Source organism: Mesoplodon bidens (genome assembly GCF_964165515.1).
Source record: "Mesoplodon bidens genome assembly, chromosome: X".
NCBI lineage: Eukaryota > Metazoa > Chordata > Mammalia > Artiodactyla > Ziphiidae > Mesoplodon > Mesoplodon bidens.
This window is the reverse complement of record NC_138163.1, coordinates 140,783,166-140,801,094: the sequence shown is the minus strand read 5'-3', so window position 1 is coordinate 140,801,094 and position 17,929 is coordinate 140,783,166. Positions and strand designations below refer to the sequence as shown.

Here is a 17,929-nt window from a genome sequence, read left to right as displayed (position 1 = left end):
CCACGGGTGATGGACCTCTGAGTTCTTTCATACCCAGATCTGTAGGGGAAAGCCAATGAAACATGGCTGGCTAGCTGGGTCTTCTACAGCACAATGAGTGACACAGCACTGGGACTGTCACTGGGTCCACAGGCTCATCACCAAGACGAAATGATGCAACTCCACGGGCAGGGGCTGGGCCAGGAAAGTGAGAATGCACCCACACCCACCTAATCTCTGTGTGTGCCCCTATCACAGGCGTTATCAACCAATAATCCATCCATCCGTCAACTTATCTATTTGTCTGCCATCCGTGTATCCATCCATCCATCCATCCATCCACCCACCCACCCACCCACCCATCTATCCAAATATCTATATCAATCTATTTATCTCACTATCTATTTCTATATCACCTGCCTATTCATCCTGTCTTCCTTTCTTCCTTCCATCCATCCATCCATGCATTCTTTCTATCTACCTATCTATCTATCTATCTATCTATCTATCTATCTATCTATCTATCTATCTATCCTGGCAGTGGTCTGTAATCAGGACTATTTCACTCCCTGGGACATTTTCTGTCAACGTCTAAAGACATTTTTTGTCATCACACCAGGGAGGGAGTGCTCCTGGCATTGAGTGGGTAGACACCAGTGGTGCTGTTAAACCTCCTTTACTGCACAGAAAAGCCGCCACCACAAAGAATTTCCTGTCCCCAAGGTCAGCGGTGCCCAGGTGAGAATGCCTGTCCTGGATCCCAGCAACTCTAAGATGCCAGCGATTTCTATAGGCACAAAGGGCGGGGAGCAGACCCCGGGTCATGGTCTAGGGGCAGGACACAAGCCTTCCTCCCCGGGACATCTTGACTGTGTCACAATCCTTCTACACTGAGTTTGTCAGCTCTTGTAAAATTATCTCTACGCTGGCTGAACTGGTCTTCAGGATGGCTTTATCCCAGAACAGAATGCATTCTCTGATGTGTGTGTAATGAACGTCCTGGCCAACTTTCAACAACGCAACCACAGTAGCACTTCAAATACCGGACGCTAATAACACTGTGGGCGAACTTGCCAAATCGTTCAAGTGGAAGTTGAAACTTGAGTCTTTGTTCGGCGTGATACCCGGAATCATTGGTATTCCCTGTGGCTTCATGTGAATGCAAGTAAGGCTCACTCAACACTTCTGGAGAGTATGAAAGGCAGATGTTGGGAGAAGCAACTGATTTCCAAGAGAAACTGCACCGCTGGGGGGATTCGATACCTGCTTCCCTCGCAGTCTCTTCCCACTAAATCTGGTGCTCCATCCAGTGGCCCCGGGCACCCTACTGCCCCCGTTCGCGGGGCTGGTCAGATACAGCGCTCTCCCCCTGTTACGTGTGGGGCACCTCTGGAGTCTGCTGACCCTAGATCAATTTAATCCCAGTTTTCAAACACCGCCGGGTCCCTCAAGTGATAATGCACAGAAAACTTCCAAAGGCTACAAGTACTTTATAATAAGACCCCCGTGCACTGAAAGACCTGCACTTAGCAAGTCACTAAGTAGTAGTGTCCACCCCAAAATCTATATGCTGAAGTCCTAACCCCCAGGACCTCAGCATGTGGCTGGATTTAGAGACGGGGTCTTTAAAAAGGGGATGAAGGTGAAATGAGGTCACTAGGGTGGGTCCTGATCCCGTAGGACTGGGGTCCTTATAGGAAGATGAGGCCAGGACACAAACACGCAGAGGGACAGCCTTGTGGACTAAAGGACCAGGAAAAATTCCTGCCTGTTGGCCATAGGACAGTTGGACCTGACATAGAAAAAGACCACATTGAGGTGTGCCTGCACCCAGTGAGCTGTATGGCAACAGGAATATCAAGGTAGCAAAGAGACTGCCAGATTATAGAGCTACCACAGTGCAGAGCGATCACACTCTTTAAAAGAGAAAACCCGATTTAGATAACCTGGGGTCAAATTCCATCCCACTGAAACTAGGGCTTACAGCCTTTGTGATGGAAACAATTTAGGTACTTATCCAAAAGCAAGGAACATCGGAATACAGAATCCGTGTCCCTCTGGATCCAGCAGTCTACCCTACCTGATGAGGAAACCGCCTGATTAGCTGTCCAGGAGTAAAGGACGCAGAGTTATCTGACTACAGCTCTGTTTATCATGGTCCTCCTTTTCCCTATTCCCTTTTAACGTCCCAAAGCTCAAGGATTCTATCCTGGGGACTCCTTTGACGTAGTTAGAAAGCATCTCCAGAGCCCATCACCTAGGCTGGTCCCCACTCCAGGAGACGACGGGGTGTGTGTTACTTTGCTGGGGCTGCCGTAACCAAAGACCACAAACTGGGTGGCTTAAACAACAGAAATGCATCCTCTCATAGTTCTGGAGGCCAGAAGTCCAAGATCGGGGTGTTGGTGGGCGTGGTTCCTTCTAGAATCTCCAGGGAAGGATCCATCCTAGCTTCTTCTATAGCTTCTGGTGGTTGCCAGCAATCCCGGGGGTTCCTCGGCTTGTGGCCACATCACCCCAATCTCCACCTCTGTCTTCACGTGGCCTCTTCTCCTCTCTGTGTGTCTTTGTGTGTCTTCTCCGCTTGTTACAAGGACACCCATCACATCGGATGGAGAACCCAGCTTACTCCTATAGGACCTCGACCTACATCTTGATTACACCTACAAAGAAGACCCAACTTCCAAATAAGGTCCCATTCACAGGTACTGGGGGTCAGGACATCAGGACATCAACATATCTTTTGTGGTGGCACACACAATTCAACCCACAACAAGGTGGAGCTCCCAGAATGGAAGCCATCCCCCAAGATTCCCTACGGCATCACCCTAATGTTTCCAGGGGGATGTGCCTGATCCCAGAAAATATGCATTGAGGTGACCTCAGCAACCCCGCTGGGCGGCATGCCCACCGCCCACACACAGCCCCGGAAAGCACTCCTGCCATCGGCTTCTTCCCTCTTCTCCAAACTTTTGTCTTCTCAACACCAATGTCTCAGACTTTTCGTTGTCACCATCAATTCCACCTGCCTCTCTTCCGTGTTCTCCTAATTTCACTGCAGACACATAACAGATCACGCCACTTGGTTTCCTGAGGAAACCGGAACCCAGCGGCCAGGTGCCCCGTCTTCCTGGGAAAACTCAGCCACAAAGCACCCTCGGGGACACACCCTGGGGTTCTGGCTTGAGACTTCCTGTATCTGGTAAAAGCCCAAGACCGTTCTCCGAAATCACGTGAGAATGACTTGGCAACAGATAAAGGCGTCCACATCTCCTTTATAACATGTGTCCTGAAAACCCTAGCCCACTGAAGTCTTTACCCAGAATCACTCTTTCAGTTTCTAGAAGAGACACCAGAAGTAGAAGCTTTTCTTCTTTCCAGAAGAAGATCTACACGTGTGAGATTTTCTACCCATCTTCCCACCACTTCCCAGCGAGGAGGAGACTCAGACCTGAACAGGGAGGGGTGGTGACTCTGCTGCATCGGCTAGTTTTTTTTTTGTTTCGATTTTAGTGACTCACCAGCATGAGACTCTACTGACCCGTCCACACGGGCCCAACACGGCCACTGGGCTTCATAAAAGGAAAGTAAGACACGAACTCAGCTCCTTCCCTCTGTCACCCACCCAACATGCCACCCGTCCCTGCTCCGAGTGACACGCTGTTTTGGGCCCTGGGGACATTGCTCCGGTGGCTGTGAGTCGACAGGTGTTATCTCCCTGCACCGGGGGCACATGCAAGATGCTCCAAGAGCAGGGTGGAGGCGCCTGTCTCTGTGTACAGGCAGGTGTACCGCAGAAGAAAGGCGGGTAAGGGTGAGGTGGGAGAGGCAGGGGGTGGGGAGAGGCACCACAGGGGGGCGGGTGGCCCTGGGGTGACAACATGGATGGCACCTCCCACCTTCTACTGCAGGTCACTTTCCTGGGACGATGCGGGGAAGAGCGTCTGAAAAGAGCCAGAGCCAGAGGCAAAGCCAGAGCCAGAGGCAAAGCCAGAGCCAAGGGCAAAGCCAGAGCCCGGGATGGGCTGTTTCTAGGACACTGAGCCCCTGGGGTCATTCCCTGCCGATTTGTCAGCAGAGACGCAGATCACGGGAGGGCCGTGCGGGTGAAGGGATCACTACGGCTGTAGTTAAAGCAAAGAACCCCTTGAAAGAGGCAAGTCTGGGAGGCCAAGAACAGCTGGGCACTCGGGCCAGAGAGGGGGGCCCACGCCAGGCTGGGTGGGGAGGGGTCGGGGGCTGAAAGGGGCGTGAGGAAGGCGGCGGAACGGGTGGGAAGCAGTGGAAGGCCCCCGGGGATGGGGACGGAGAGCCCTCTGTGGACGCCCACACCTCTGGCCCCTGAGTGGGGTATGGCCTTACCCTCCGCCAGCAAAGAGCGTGGCAGAAAGAGGGATCCGTTTGGTCCCTATTGGGCACCTTCAACTGGAAGGTTCTATGAGGCATCGACATGGGGACACTGAACGGTCAACTAGAAACCCAAGAAAGGATGTGAGTGAGCAGAGGTGAGCAGGTGACTGAGGTCCCAGGAAGACCGGCTGGACGGGGTGTCCAAGGAGCTGGGGGTGGCAGTAGGGGACAGAGCCTCTGGCGGGGCCCCAGGTGCCCCTGTGGACACGCAGCTCGTGCAGGGGGCGCGGCACCAGGCGGGCCACCCTGGGCAGGCACGTGTGGGAACGGCGCCTTTCTCCGCGCGACCGGGAGCTGAGATGTCTCAGCGAAGTGTGACCCGCCGTGACCGCACTCCATCCCACCTCCCGCGGGAAAATGCACCTGGGGCCCGGGACGGTGGGGACCCGGAGAAGGGAGACTCACAGCTTGACCAGGAACGGGTGGCTGACTTCCTTCAGCACGGATTTCTCGTTGTGCACGTGCTGTTCCTGCTTCAGGCGGATGACGTCCGGGATGCTCATCACCTTCAGGGCGAAGAAGTGTGTGCCCTGCTTCTCGCGGACCAGCTGCACGCGGCCGAACGTCCCTGTACCTGCAGTGGGGACAGGCGGTGTCAGCAGCCACGGCCCCCGGGATGGGGGACCAGCACCCCGACCTCAAGAGAACCTGGAGGCTCGGACAACTCAGTACCGGGCGATACATCTGGTGCGAGGGCTGGGTGCCAGGCACCTGTCTGGAACGGTCAATTGAAGATAGACACACAGGATCACTTGCCCCCGAATTGTTCTTTAATAGGGGCGACGGGCCATCCTTTCTGAAAATGAGTCATCCCAGAGGAAACACACACACAAACACGCACACAGGGAAAGGCAGAATGGAAAAGGATGCTAAATACGTTCCTTCAATGTGTGTTTTTCTTTAGGTTTTCTAAATCAAGACAAGACAGAGAAAATAAACTTACGGTTGCCAGGGGGGATAGCAGGGGGTGGGGAGAGATAAATTAGGAGTTTGGGATTAGCAGATACACACTACTATATACAAAACAGGTGAACAACAAGGACCTACTGTAGAGCACAGGGAACTCGACTCAACATCTTATAATAACCTATAATAGGAAAGAATCTGAAAAAGAATAGATATGCATATATATAACCGAATCACTTTGCTGTGCACCTGAAGCTAACACAACATTGTGAATTAACTATACTTCAGTTTAAAAAATTGGATTAAAAAAAAATCAGAAGATAACTCTTTCCATGAAAAACTTGTGAGCATCCCTGCCAGGTTTCTATTTATCCCACGAAGCACTGTATGAGAGGCTAATAAACTCACAACTGTAGTACACGTGTTGGTGATTGCCACTGTCCTGTTAAAACAAAACAAAACAAAACAAAAAAGGCTAAGTGTAACACAGCCGTCCTCACAAGCTTCTTCCTTGAACCCATTAATGCCAGCTAAACGCACTCAGTGTTTCTGTTAAAACTTGCCAAGGGTTAGCATCAAGTGATGCAGATACTAACAGAGAGAAGAATTTTAAAAGTGCAACCACTGCAAACATGAAAGGAAATCCACAGTATACATGTAAAAGGAAATCAAACCCTCTCGTGTACCATGCTGTGACACGGTCAACCCAATGTCTCCTCCTCTTTGGTCTCCCTCCAGCCGGCAATCACTTAAGGCGCCTCTGAGATGAAAGATCCAAAGGACTTTTATCTACGGCCAGAGAAAAGGGAAAGTTGGGCAGAAAAATGACATCTGTATGTGTGAGCCTCTGGAAGCTTATCCAAGACGGCTGTCCTTCCTGCCCCTATCGAAGAAATAACGCAGAGGACAGGCTCTTCCAGGGGAAGAAGGTGTGGAAAACGGCCAACAAATTGGGGCTCCCTGGCTGGAAAGATGGTAATCAACGTGAGAAAGCAGGAAAAAAGGAATTCAAGGATGGCTCGGAGAGGAAAAAGACCTTCAACACAACCATACAGCCACCTTCTCCTCTTTCATAGAGTTGGGAATGCCATTTACGGCACATGGTAAGATGGAGAGGAAAAGAAAGTTATACCTACGCCATAGGTTTGGGGGGAGGGCATTTTCTACAAATTAACATTCTCAAGCTGCAAAATCAGTCAGTACATCTACTGGCTTAACGCAGCTGGAGTGAGGGACACTGATAAGTCATCTTGGCTTTTTTTTTTTTTTTTTTTTTTTTTTTTGCAGTACGCGGGCCTCTCACTGTTGTGGCCTCTCCCGTTGCGGAGCACAGGCTCCGGACGTGCAGGCCCAGCGGCCATGGCTCACGGGCCCAGCCGCTCCGCAGCACGTGGGATCTTCCCGGACCGGGGCACGAACCCGTGTCCCCTGCATCGGCAGGCGGACTCTCAACCACTGCACCACCAGGGAAGCCCGTCACCTTGGCTTTTAAAGGGAGTTCCCAATCATGAATATTTTATTATTGCGGAAGTAGACAGTGATGTACAAACATGAAGAAATTGTGCCAGAAGAAGCAAATGATGAGCCCCAATACATTTTTTAAAAGTACATCCTCATCAAAAGATAATTCAGAAGTAAATATAGAACTGTATCACAGTTAGGCAGTGTTGACAAAGTTCTGTGGAATCAGATCAACACAGAGAGGCACGTAGGGAAAGGGCGCTGAGGAGAGTGAGTTGATACAGTTTAGGTGTTTTCATGAGAACGCTGGTGTTTCCGTTAGGCAAAGGGCGGATGAATGGGAACCGAGGACACTGGCATGGCATCTAGTGCAAGTTTTGCCTTTGACTTGTTCTATGCACCCAAAGGCAAAACAAATTAACCCGTTTGGACTCATACTGTTTTCATGTCTCTGATAGAACAGGTAGATTACTATATAAACGTTATCAATGGTCTCGCCACACGCTAAAATTCTAATGATGAAAAGAAAGACAGCACAGCTATGACTCAACAGATTTCTTTTTTTTCCTACCTTTCTGCCTGCAACATCTTTGAAGCTTGCTCTGAGCTGTGTGTGCTGTAAACACCGAGAACTCAAAGCAGAGTGCCTGCAGTGCAGACATGGGGGGAAGTCCCTCAGCACCACAATCAGATTACAGGATGATACAGGGAAACCATCTTGTTGAAGGCAGATGAAACCAGCAGGCTGTAATTTTTAAGCTGACCGGCTTTAGTGCACTGAAGACAAAAACAACATTCAATGGTGCTGGTATGAAGCTGTTATTGCAGTAGAAAGAAAAAGGACAGACATCTTTTCCTGCTCGGTGCTGGCAGGCTCTCCAACATACATCCCCAGCTCTCAACACCTCCCGTTAGAAAGTAGAGAAGCCCGCCTTTTAGCTTTGCTGCAGGTAAGGATGGTTACGTGACCCACCTCTGCCCAATAAGAGACGAAATGGAATATTATTCAGTGTAAAAATGAAGGAAAGCCTTGTTGATTATCTATTTTATATACACTAGTATGCGTATGTTAATCCCAGGCTCCTGACGGAGCCTTCTCCCTCATGTTTCCCCTTTGGTAAACCTAAGTTTGTTTTCGAAATCTGTGACTCTGTTTCTATTTTGTAAGTAAGTTCATTTATATCATTTTTAATTAGATGCCACAGATGACTGACAGCATGTGATCTTTGTCTAACTTACTTCACTTAGTGTGACAATCAACTATACTCCAATAAAATGAAACAACGAAGGAAATCCTGCCACTTGGGACATCACGGAGGAGCCCTGAGAGCATTATGCTAAGTGAAATAAGTCCAACAGAGAGAAACACACACTGTATGATCTCACATATATGAGGAATCTAAAAAAAGGCAAACTCACAGAAACGGAGTCGACGGTGGTTGCCAGAGGTGAGGGGAGAGCGATGGGGGGAATGGATGATGGGGGTTAAAAGGTCGAAGGTTACAATTACAAAATAAATAAGTCCTGGGGATGTCAAGTAGGGCATGGTGACTACAGCTGTAACACTGTATTGTTTACTTGAAAGCCACTAAGAGAGTAGATCTTAAAAGTTCTCATCACAGGGCTTCCCTGGTGGCACAGTGGTTGAGAGTCCGCCTGCCGATGCAGGGGACACGGGTTCGTGCCCCGGTCCGGGAAGATCCCACATACCACGGAGCGGCTGGGCCCGTGAGCCATGGCCGCTGAGCCTGCGCGTCCGGAGCCTGTGCTCCCGTTAAAAAAGTTCTCATCACAAGAAAAAAATGTGTAACTATGTGAGGTGATGGATGTTAACTAGATAGAGTGTGGTGATCACTTTGCAATATACATGAATATCCAATCATTGTGCTGCACACCCAGAACGAATACAGTGTTATACGTCAAACACATCTCAAAACAACGGGGGAAAAAAAAACTATTTCTCAACTACATTCCAATAAAAATTTAAAAAATAAAGAAAGGGGTCACCTTGAACACAAGGTATCTCTTTACTGTGAAGTCACAACAGAGGGGAAAAAAGAAAAAGAACTGCAGACTGAGGTGTGGGAAAGTGCAGAAAACGCATTTCGCATGGTCAGAAGGGACTGACCGGCCCTCTTCCTCAGCCCCAAACCCACAAACTGTCCCGAGAGGAGGGAGGTCACACAGGGACCATGGGAAAGCCTTTGCCCTGCAGACTCCAAGCAAAAAACGCGACCGCCTTATTTTGTCTTTGAAAGCCCATAATGTAAATGAAGCAGATGGAAAATCAAAGAAACTAGGATTTAAGTCTGTGGGGGTCATTTTAAGTTTGCTGGACCTGAAAACACTTGGGGAAAATCCATACAGAATGAGCACGGGAGGAGTACCGTGGAATGCCAGGTAATTACAAAAGGAGAAAATGGAAACCACTCTGGGTTTTATTTCGGGGTATGGGGATCAGAGGGGTAATGACAGAAATGACAGGGAGGCCACTCCCTCTGATTTCACCCTTCTTCCCCCTCTGGTCTCCCCACCTTTTCCCGCAGCATGTTCTATAGAAAAAATCCACTAATGGACCAACACACCAGAAAACCGACATCGCCCACCTGGACCCTACTCAACCTCTGTGCTGGGAGGGGACCCACGGTGGGCCTGGTCCTGTCTGGGTCACCTACACACAGTTTTTCTAACGCTCCTCCCACCAGTTGAGGGTTGAGTTGTGTCCCCCAAGAGATAGATTCAATTTCTAACCCTGGAACCTGGGAACGGGACCTTATTTGGAAAAAGGTCTTTGCAGAGGTGATGAAGTGAAAGGTCTAAGATGAGGTCCTCCTGGAGGAGGGTGGCCCTACATCCAATGACAGGGTCCTTCTAAGAGACAGAAGAGGAGAGACACAGACACAGAGGAGAAGCCACGTGAAGACAGAGGCAGAGATGGGAGGGATGTGGCCGCAAGCCCAGGGACGTGTGGAACCCCAGAAGCTGGAAGAGAAGGGAAGGACCCTCCCCTGGAGCCTCTGGAGGGAGCGTGGCCCTGGGGCACCTTGACCTCCGGCATGTGGTCCCCAGGATTCAGAGAGGATGAATGCCTATGGTTTTAAGCTTCCCAGTTTGGCGGTAATCTGTTATGGCAGTTCCAGGGGTACAAATTCAACCACGCGATGCAAGGATTCTTCTAGCACCCTTCTGATTTAATCACCTAATACTATGTGTTCATGTTTTCGCATACAGAACCTAACAGGATTTTTACTTGTCTTCCTCCTGTTTGAGAACACGTTTGGAAATGAAAATTTACATTTTTCAAATACCCCAACAGGGATCTGCTCAAGTCTTTTGATACACTGATGTGGTTTGGGAAATCCGGGGAAATTTAAAGGCCAACACAGAGGACACTACACTCCATTGTCTTTGGCCAGATAGTTGATGAGGAGATAGTCAAGGAAAACAATCAGAATTCATAAAAAGAAAAGCCGCTCTGTTCTGGAAAAGTGATGAACTTTCCAAAAGCTTATCAAAAGAAGCATGCAAACCATGAGTCTGCTCCAAGAGAGAACAGGATGATAGCTAACAATAGCAACATTTTCTGGGCAAAGGAAACATTGCTGAGTTTCTGCTCCGGTGGGGTAAGCCCCTGGCCTGTCCTCACCAGGAGCACGCCCCCGCCAGAAAAGGGAATTTCTCTTGGAGACTCTGAAACAGGAAGTTTCACCAGAAAGACAGCCAAATTCCACATTCCCTTTTATGAATTGCATTTGCATTTCATGTTTTAATTACTGGGAAGTGAGAAGATTCCTCCTCTTACAAAGGTTTTTGTAAAAGTGTATACATAATGTCTCCTGCGAAAAATGGACTTAATTAAGCTTACTGTTATGACATAGAAGTCTGGCTTCCCAATGACTATTTTTTTTTATCCTTCAGACTGCAGCAATCAAATGAAATATGCAATACCCCTCTACCTATTTCTAGATACCTCTGACAAAATTTAACCTTGAAGAAACACACTGCTTTTTTATTACTTTACATCGTGGAGACCATCGGCAGAGACGTTAACTTACACACTTCCGTCTTGTGCTTTAAGGAAAAAAGACTCCCCAAGAAAGGACGTATCCACTCTTTGATGATGAAAGGGGGAGAAACAAACCCTTTGAGGACATGTTTAAGGAGAACATTTATTTCACAAATACAGGAAAAGACAACTTGAAATAACAGGATCATGATAACAACCCGTGGAGCAGAATCAAGATAGAAATTCCACCAAGGTAGAAATTAGCAAAGACTGGTTAAACGTGCAAAGGGAGTCCTGTACGTAAAAACCGTATTTCCTGTGTTCTGTTGAAAATTAGGGAACTGAGCCATTTTTTAACCTGACGAGAAATCACCTTTTCTTTTCTTCCTGTTTCAGAGATTCAGAAATAGTATTGGTTCCCTAAAAATGACTGAGTTCGTGCTTTGAAGGGTCTGCTCTAAATAAGATGAAGTCTGGGGGGGAGGGATAAATTGCGAGATTGGGATTGACATATACACAGTACTGTACATAAAACAGATAACTAATAAGGACCTACTGTAGAGCACAGGGAACGCTACTCAATACTCTGTAATGACCCATATTTTAGAAAAGAATTCTATTTTTCTATATTTTAGAAAAGAATTCTATTCTTTTAGAAAAGAATCTAAAAAAGATATATGTATTACTGAATCACTTTGCTGTACACCTGAAACTAACACGTTGTAAATCAACTACACTCCCATAAAAAGTTCAAACAATAAATCAATAAATAGGATGAAGTCTCGTCCACACAGCAAGGGAGGGGCAGTTATTTGATTATGCAAACAATTCTTAAACACACACACACACACATTTTCCATTCTGGGTCCACGCTGGGGATGAAACAATTCTGAACAGGAGGTGCCACGGCTGTGGGGATGGATTCGGGGGTCTGAGGTGTCAAGACCTGTCTTTCACATCTGTGGGCCTAATCCAGCAATGAAAAACATCAGCTTCATCCTTCTAGTCCATTCTTTACCCAAAGATCCCAGGGTGGCCTCCCGGGTGTTACCTTCTTACAAGGGATAAAAGCACCTTCTGGACCCAGAATCCAAGCTCAGATTTCGTGCAGAAAGCCTTTCAGTGACCTCCACTGTTACCCAAAGAAGGCCCACTCGGGAGATCCTATAAAGCCAGTTCTTGGTTTTAACTTCATCCTTTGTTTACGGATGTTATCACTGGGGGTCCCAGAGGAGGGCACGTGGGGACTCCCCTCTGTGGACTCTTCTACAACTTCTCCTGCGTCTTCACCTACTGAGTTAATCGTCTTAAACTATGTCATAATAAAAAGTTCTTGTAAAAAGTCGCGTCTGTCGTACACCCTAGAGGATCCTATGCCCCACGTGACCATCTTCAAGAAGCCCTGGGTCCGAAATCCATAGATTCCAGATTTGACCAGAGACACTTTGCTAAAGGCATCGGTAGAGACGGACCGATTGTACCAGCTCACCTGCCTTCTTTTTCTTAATCTGACTGTATCCCCCCGACCCCTGTCAAAAACAGGAAGGAACGGATACACAGATAACGTGGACAGATAGAAAGAATGGAGAGATGGATGAAGGATAGACAGACGACAGACAGATATGGGCTTTGTAAGCCTGTTTCCCAAAGAGGAGATAAAACCTCATCACAGTCCACCTGACAATTACCTGTAATCTCCATCTTCATTTAGTAACAGCCGAGGCAACTTTAGGACAGTCCAAACCACTCCGTCAAACCTTAAAGCACAGAGAGCTGGGAAGAGGATTAAATACACCCGTCACCCGGTTTCTGACGTCAAGAAACCTCACTCCTGAAGACTCCCGGGATCCGGATGCCAACTAATTTCAACTCACTTCCCACAGCCGTCTGATACAGAGAAGGCTTTTTTTGTTTAATATTTATTTTACTTATTTTACTTTTGGCTGCGTCGGGTCTTAGTTGCGGCATGCAGCGGGCTCCTTTGCTGTGGCGTGCGGGCCTCTCTCTAGTTGTGGCGCGAGGGCTCAGTAGTTGTGGCACGCGGGTTTAGTTGCTACGCGGCATGGGGGATCTTAGTTCCCCAACCAGGATCGAACCCACATCCCCTGCACTGGAAGGCGGATTCTTAACCACTGGACCACCAGGGAAGTCCAGAGAAAACTTTTTTTTTTAATGGAACTATAGGTAATTGACAATGTTGTGTTAGTTTCAGTTTACAGCAAGTGATTCAGTTCTTTACATATATGTATATATATTCTTTTTCAGATTCTTTTCCATTATAGGTTATTACAAGAGATTGAGTACAGTTCCCTGTGCTCTACAGTAAGTCCTTGTTGTTTATCTATTTTATATATAGCAGTGTGTACCTGTTAATCCCAAACTCCTAATTTATCTCTCCCTCCCAAGACCCACTATCCCCTTTGGTAACCAGAAGTTTGTTAGAAGTAAAGCTTTTTCAGGGGAGCATCTCATGATCACAAAGACACCAACTGCAAGAGTTCTTAGTACGTATCCACCCCATCCCGAAACAGTCTGCACCCGCCCCTTGTATACTGAGCATAATCATACCCGAATGATAACGACAATTTTTCAATACCTGTTTCTACTGGTAGGAAGGGAGCTGAGCTAAAGCTCAGAAAGAGGTGCCCCAACCATCTCTAAAGAAAGACCTGCCTTACTGGCCATCCCATCCCCTGCACCCTCCACTTCTTTGTAACCTGCGATCTCTCTTGAAGTTACGATGGATGCTCAGTGTGCCTTGCACCGGGGCATCCCAGATGCTAACAAAACAGAACCAGGCGCAGCCAAGGGGAGAGAGAGTGTGGGTGGAGGAGACCCAACTTGCCCTGAAATGCAGGATAAAAGACAGCCGACAGGCCAGTGGTGGGTGGAAAACTGCCACAGGAGCACAGCGTCCAAGAAAGGACGGCATCTCTTCCCTGTGACGCTGGGAAAGAGGATGCGGCGGATAATGTGCTTCAACCCAGGTCCCCTCAGCAGGAGCAGAATCCCCACACCCCGTGTATCACCTGCTGGGCCAGTGGGTTGAGCTCTGCGTTGGGTTTCGAGGGAACGCTCTTCTTCCTCACACTTATATATGGTCGAAGTAGGTTAAGGTACAGAGGTTAACACAGGATGTATATAATATTAAGGGTTGCAACTGGGAGACTCCTGAGCGACCCAGTGACCCTCAATGGGCTACAGAGGGGTCTGGACCACGCTTCGGAGCCGAGGCTGCCTGAGGATCACACACCCCCGGCCTCGTCGTGCCGTGGCCTCTGATGCAGCAATTCTGCAAGATGGGGGCCAGACAGAGGGGGACATACCCCCAATTCGCTAGCATTCCCAGAGGTGGGAAGAATTCAGCAGACCCGTAGGTGAGCCTGGGACACGGCAGGCAGCCTCAGCATCAGCAGCATCACCTGGCCACCCAGGGGGATCCCGGGGTCCCTTCCAACACCCTTCCACCACCAGTGGACCCCAAGTGCCATCAGCAGGCACCCCCTTTGCCTGGAACCCCGCCTGCAAGGTGTCAGAAATCACTTGTCTCCTCCATCCAACAGGAGCAAACGTTTTATCTCCTTAACTGTTTAGACAAGTGAAATTAGTTTGGAGATGTTTAAACCAATTGAAAAAAGGATCTATAATTTCTAAGGAGGCTGAAAGAAGGCAGTATGTGAAGAAAATGTCAGCCCACTCTTGATAGTGATATGTGCTTCTCTATGTTGAAAAGACTTTAAAAAAAACAATAAATTTATTTATTTATTTATTGATGGCTGCGTTGGGTCTTTGTTGCTGCACACGGGCTTTGTCTAGTTGTGGCGAGCGGGGACTACACTTTGTCGTGGTGCGCGCTTCTCACTGAGGGGGCTTCTCTTGTTGCGGAGCACGGGCTCTAGGCGCGCGGGCTTCAGTAGTTGTGGCCCACAGCCTCAGTAGTTGCAGCTCACGGGCTCTAGAGCACAGGCTCAATAGTTGCGGTGCACGGGCTTAGTTGCTCCACGGCATGTGGGATCTTCCAGGACCAGGGCTCGAACCGCGTCCCCCTGCACTGGCAGGTGGACTCCCAACCACTGCACCACCAGGGAAGTCCCTGAAAGGGGCTTCTGCAGACAGATACAAGATACTAAGGCTGGGTACCTGGAGTCAGCCAGGGATGCAGTGATGGAGGCAGATGGGGGCCAAAAACAGGGATGCATTTCCATGTATAATTTTCATTTTTTAAATCTGTGAGCTATAGAAATGTTTTAGGTACATGATAGTTAAATCTATGTTAAGTTGATCAATTCAATAAACATACATTACATAATTATTGCAAGATAATTACTACGCCATAATGAAAGAATGTATCGTTGTAAAACCCAGTTCTTTTCCTTCAGGTTTCCCCCCTTAAGGTAACATCAGAAAAGCTTATAAACTACAATACATGACATCATGTGTCCCAAGCCTGCAGTTCTCCTTTTCAAAGTTGGCTTTTGGAAATTATGGCTGCAAACTAGTACAAACTTCTGTTTTACAGGGGGAAAAAAAAAACCTTTAGAAGGTGTTTTTTAAAGAATGTGTGCTAACTCTGGTTAAAATTAGAATTGTGGAACTGTACACTTTGAAAGGGTGAATTTTATGGTTTGTGAATTATCTCTTAATAAGCAAAATCTACCCCCAAAAAATGTGTGCTTTGGATAAAGTTATGAGGATTTTTTTTTTAACTTGGAATCTTTAACTTCAAAGATCAGCTGATTAAACTGGACCCAATTCATCTGAGCCTGGGTGGGAGGTTAGAGTTGTGAGTTCACTAGTCTAGACAGATTTAAAAAAAAACAAAAAACAAGCAATTCCCTCAAAATGTTGCTGAGTCAAGCCACATTCCATTTCCCAGTGCCCGACGGTAGAACAGATATTTCAGAACCACAATTCTTCTATTTACAGATTAATTACTAAGTTACAGTCTCTCTTAAGAAAGATACAAAGTGTATAATCACGAAAGAAAAAAGAAACACAGAAATCCCTCCCACCAACCCCAAGGCTAGCGAATGTGACACAAGGAAACGCCTGGAATTCCTGGCCCTGCACTGGGCTCCCTAAGAGGAGATATGAGGGACTCTGAACCGCGCTTGGTGACACTTCACCCAGGAGCACAAAGGCTGGTCTTGGTCCTCTGACAACACAAGCCCGGCAAGTTAAAAGTCACAGCCCGGTACCGCATCCAGGGTGGGATGGGATGATGTCCTAGCAACCCCCAAAGTTACGAACAATGAATGCACTGCGACGTTTCTTGACCTCAGCGTAATTGACCCTCTGGATTAGATAATTCGGGGGTTGGGGGGGGAGGGCGTGTGCTGGGCACCGTGGGGTGTGGAGCTTGATCCCTGGTCTCCACCCACCACATGTCAGGAGCCACCCCCCCGCATCTGTGACACCCCAAATGCCTCCAGACATTGTCAAGTGTTCCCCCAAGGAGCAGAATCCCCTTGGTTGAAGACCACTGGTATAGACAGATGGATGATGGATGGACGACACATAGAAGATAGATAATAGGTAGGTGGTAGATAGTAAGAGTGGTAACAGATGATAGCTAGATAGAAAAAGGTGATAAACGGATGGATGGATGGATGGATACATGGATAGATAGATATAGAAGATAGATGATAAATGGATGGATGGATAGATATAGGTATAGATGGATACATACATACATAATAGAGAAATATAGAGATGGTAGATAGATGATAGAGAAATACAGACAGATAATAGATGGGTAAATAGATAATAGGTAGACTGGTAGATGAGAGGTGGATAGATATGGAGAGATGAAAGATTTATAGATTTGATAGACGGTACATAGATATAATAGATTAATGATAGGTGGATGGATAGATGATTGATAGACAGACAGACAGGGTCTCTCATGTCAACGCAGAGTTTCTCTGCCTCAGCACTACTGACACTGGGGCTGGATGAGTCTCGGATGCAGGGTGTGCTGGGCCCTGTGGGCTGTGGAGCAGCTTCCCTGGTCTCCACCCACCAGGTGTAACAATCAGTAATGTCTCCAGATGCTGCCAAGTGTCCCGTTCGGAAGCACCAACTTGGAGCAAGACAGCCCAGTCGAACTTTCTGTGGTGACAGAAACAAACGGTCTACGTCCGTGCCGTCCAACTCGTGGCCACGAGCTCACAGCGGCTCCTGAGACTGGGCGACTGGCTTTGATCGTCTTTCATGTGGCCAGCAGCTGGTGCCGCACCTCAGCTCATGCTCAACTCTTGCGTCAAGTGTCAATTTGCCCCTCTGGAAATGTAGAGAATGCTGAGACTCTGACAACAATAGTTTATGTGGCCCACGCTGTGAAGACCACCTAGCTCTCTAAGCAAAAATGGGGTCAGGGACTTCCCTGGTGGCGCAGTGCTTAAGACTCCACACTCCCAGTGCAGGGGGCCCGGGTTCGATATCTGGTCAGGAAACTAGATGCCACATGCATGCCACAACTAAGAGTTCACGTGCTGCAACCAAGTAGCCCGCGAGCCGCAACTAAGACCCAGTGCAACCAGATAAATAAGTATTAAAAAAAAAAACAACTGGGTCAATCTAATGAAGCGAGGCATCCGTCCCACCACTACTGATATACTGCTGTGTGCTGGACGCTCTGCACGTTTCAGAAACAGCCACAATCCACACCAGGCTGGTCCCTCGTATCTTGTTTTGTTACCATCGTGCGGGAAAGGCTGGCAGTAAACCTTAACGACAACAGCCATCCTGACTCTGATGCGCTCATCTGTGTTTCATGGGCCTCTAAGGCTGCAGGACTTCAGAACATAGGTGTGTTGAGGAACATATGGATGGACCTCACCTTGGGGTGAAGGTCGGGAAAGACGTTCATTTTTGAGGAAGGGAAGTTTCCAGTGGAAATTGGAGGGTGGGGTGGACTGGAGAGTAGACGCTCATTGAAATTAAGGACGGGTGGGACTTCCCTGGTGGCTCAGTGGTTAAGAATCCGCCTACCAATGCAGGGGACACGGGTTCCAGCCCTGGTCCGGGAAGATCCCACATGCCGCGGAGCCACTAAGCCCGTGCGCCACAACTACTGAGCCCACGCGCCAAAACTACTGAGTCCACGTGCCTAGAGCCCGTGCTCAACAAGAGAAGCCACCACAATGAAAAGCCCGTGCACCGCAA

General features: G+C 48.2%; 1 protein-coding gene across 1 annotated transcript in view; it reads right to left on the bottom strand.

Annotated features, from left to right (window-relative positions):
* LOC308608977 (cAMP-dependent protein kinase catalytic subunit PRKX) overlaps positions 1–17,929 on the bottom strand; it is an 83,222-nt gene that overhangs the window by 45,774 nt on the left and 19,519 nt on the right. The window contains exon 2 of the mRNA XM_081222382.1: positions 4,795–4,963. Coding sequence (XP_081078508.1) covers positions 4,795–4,963 — 169 coding nt within the window. The remainder of the gene's footprint in view (positions 1–4,794; positions 4,964–17,929) is intronic.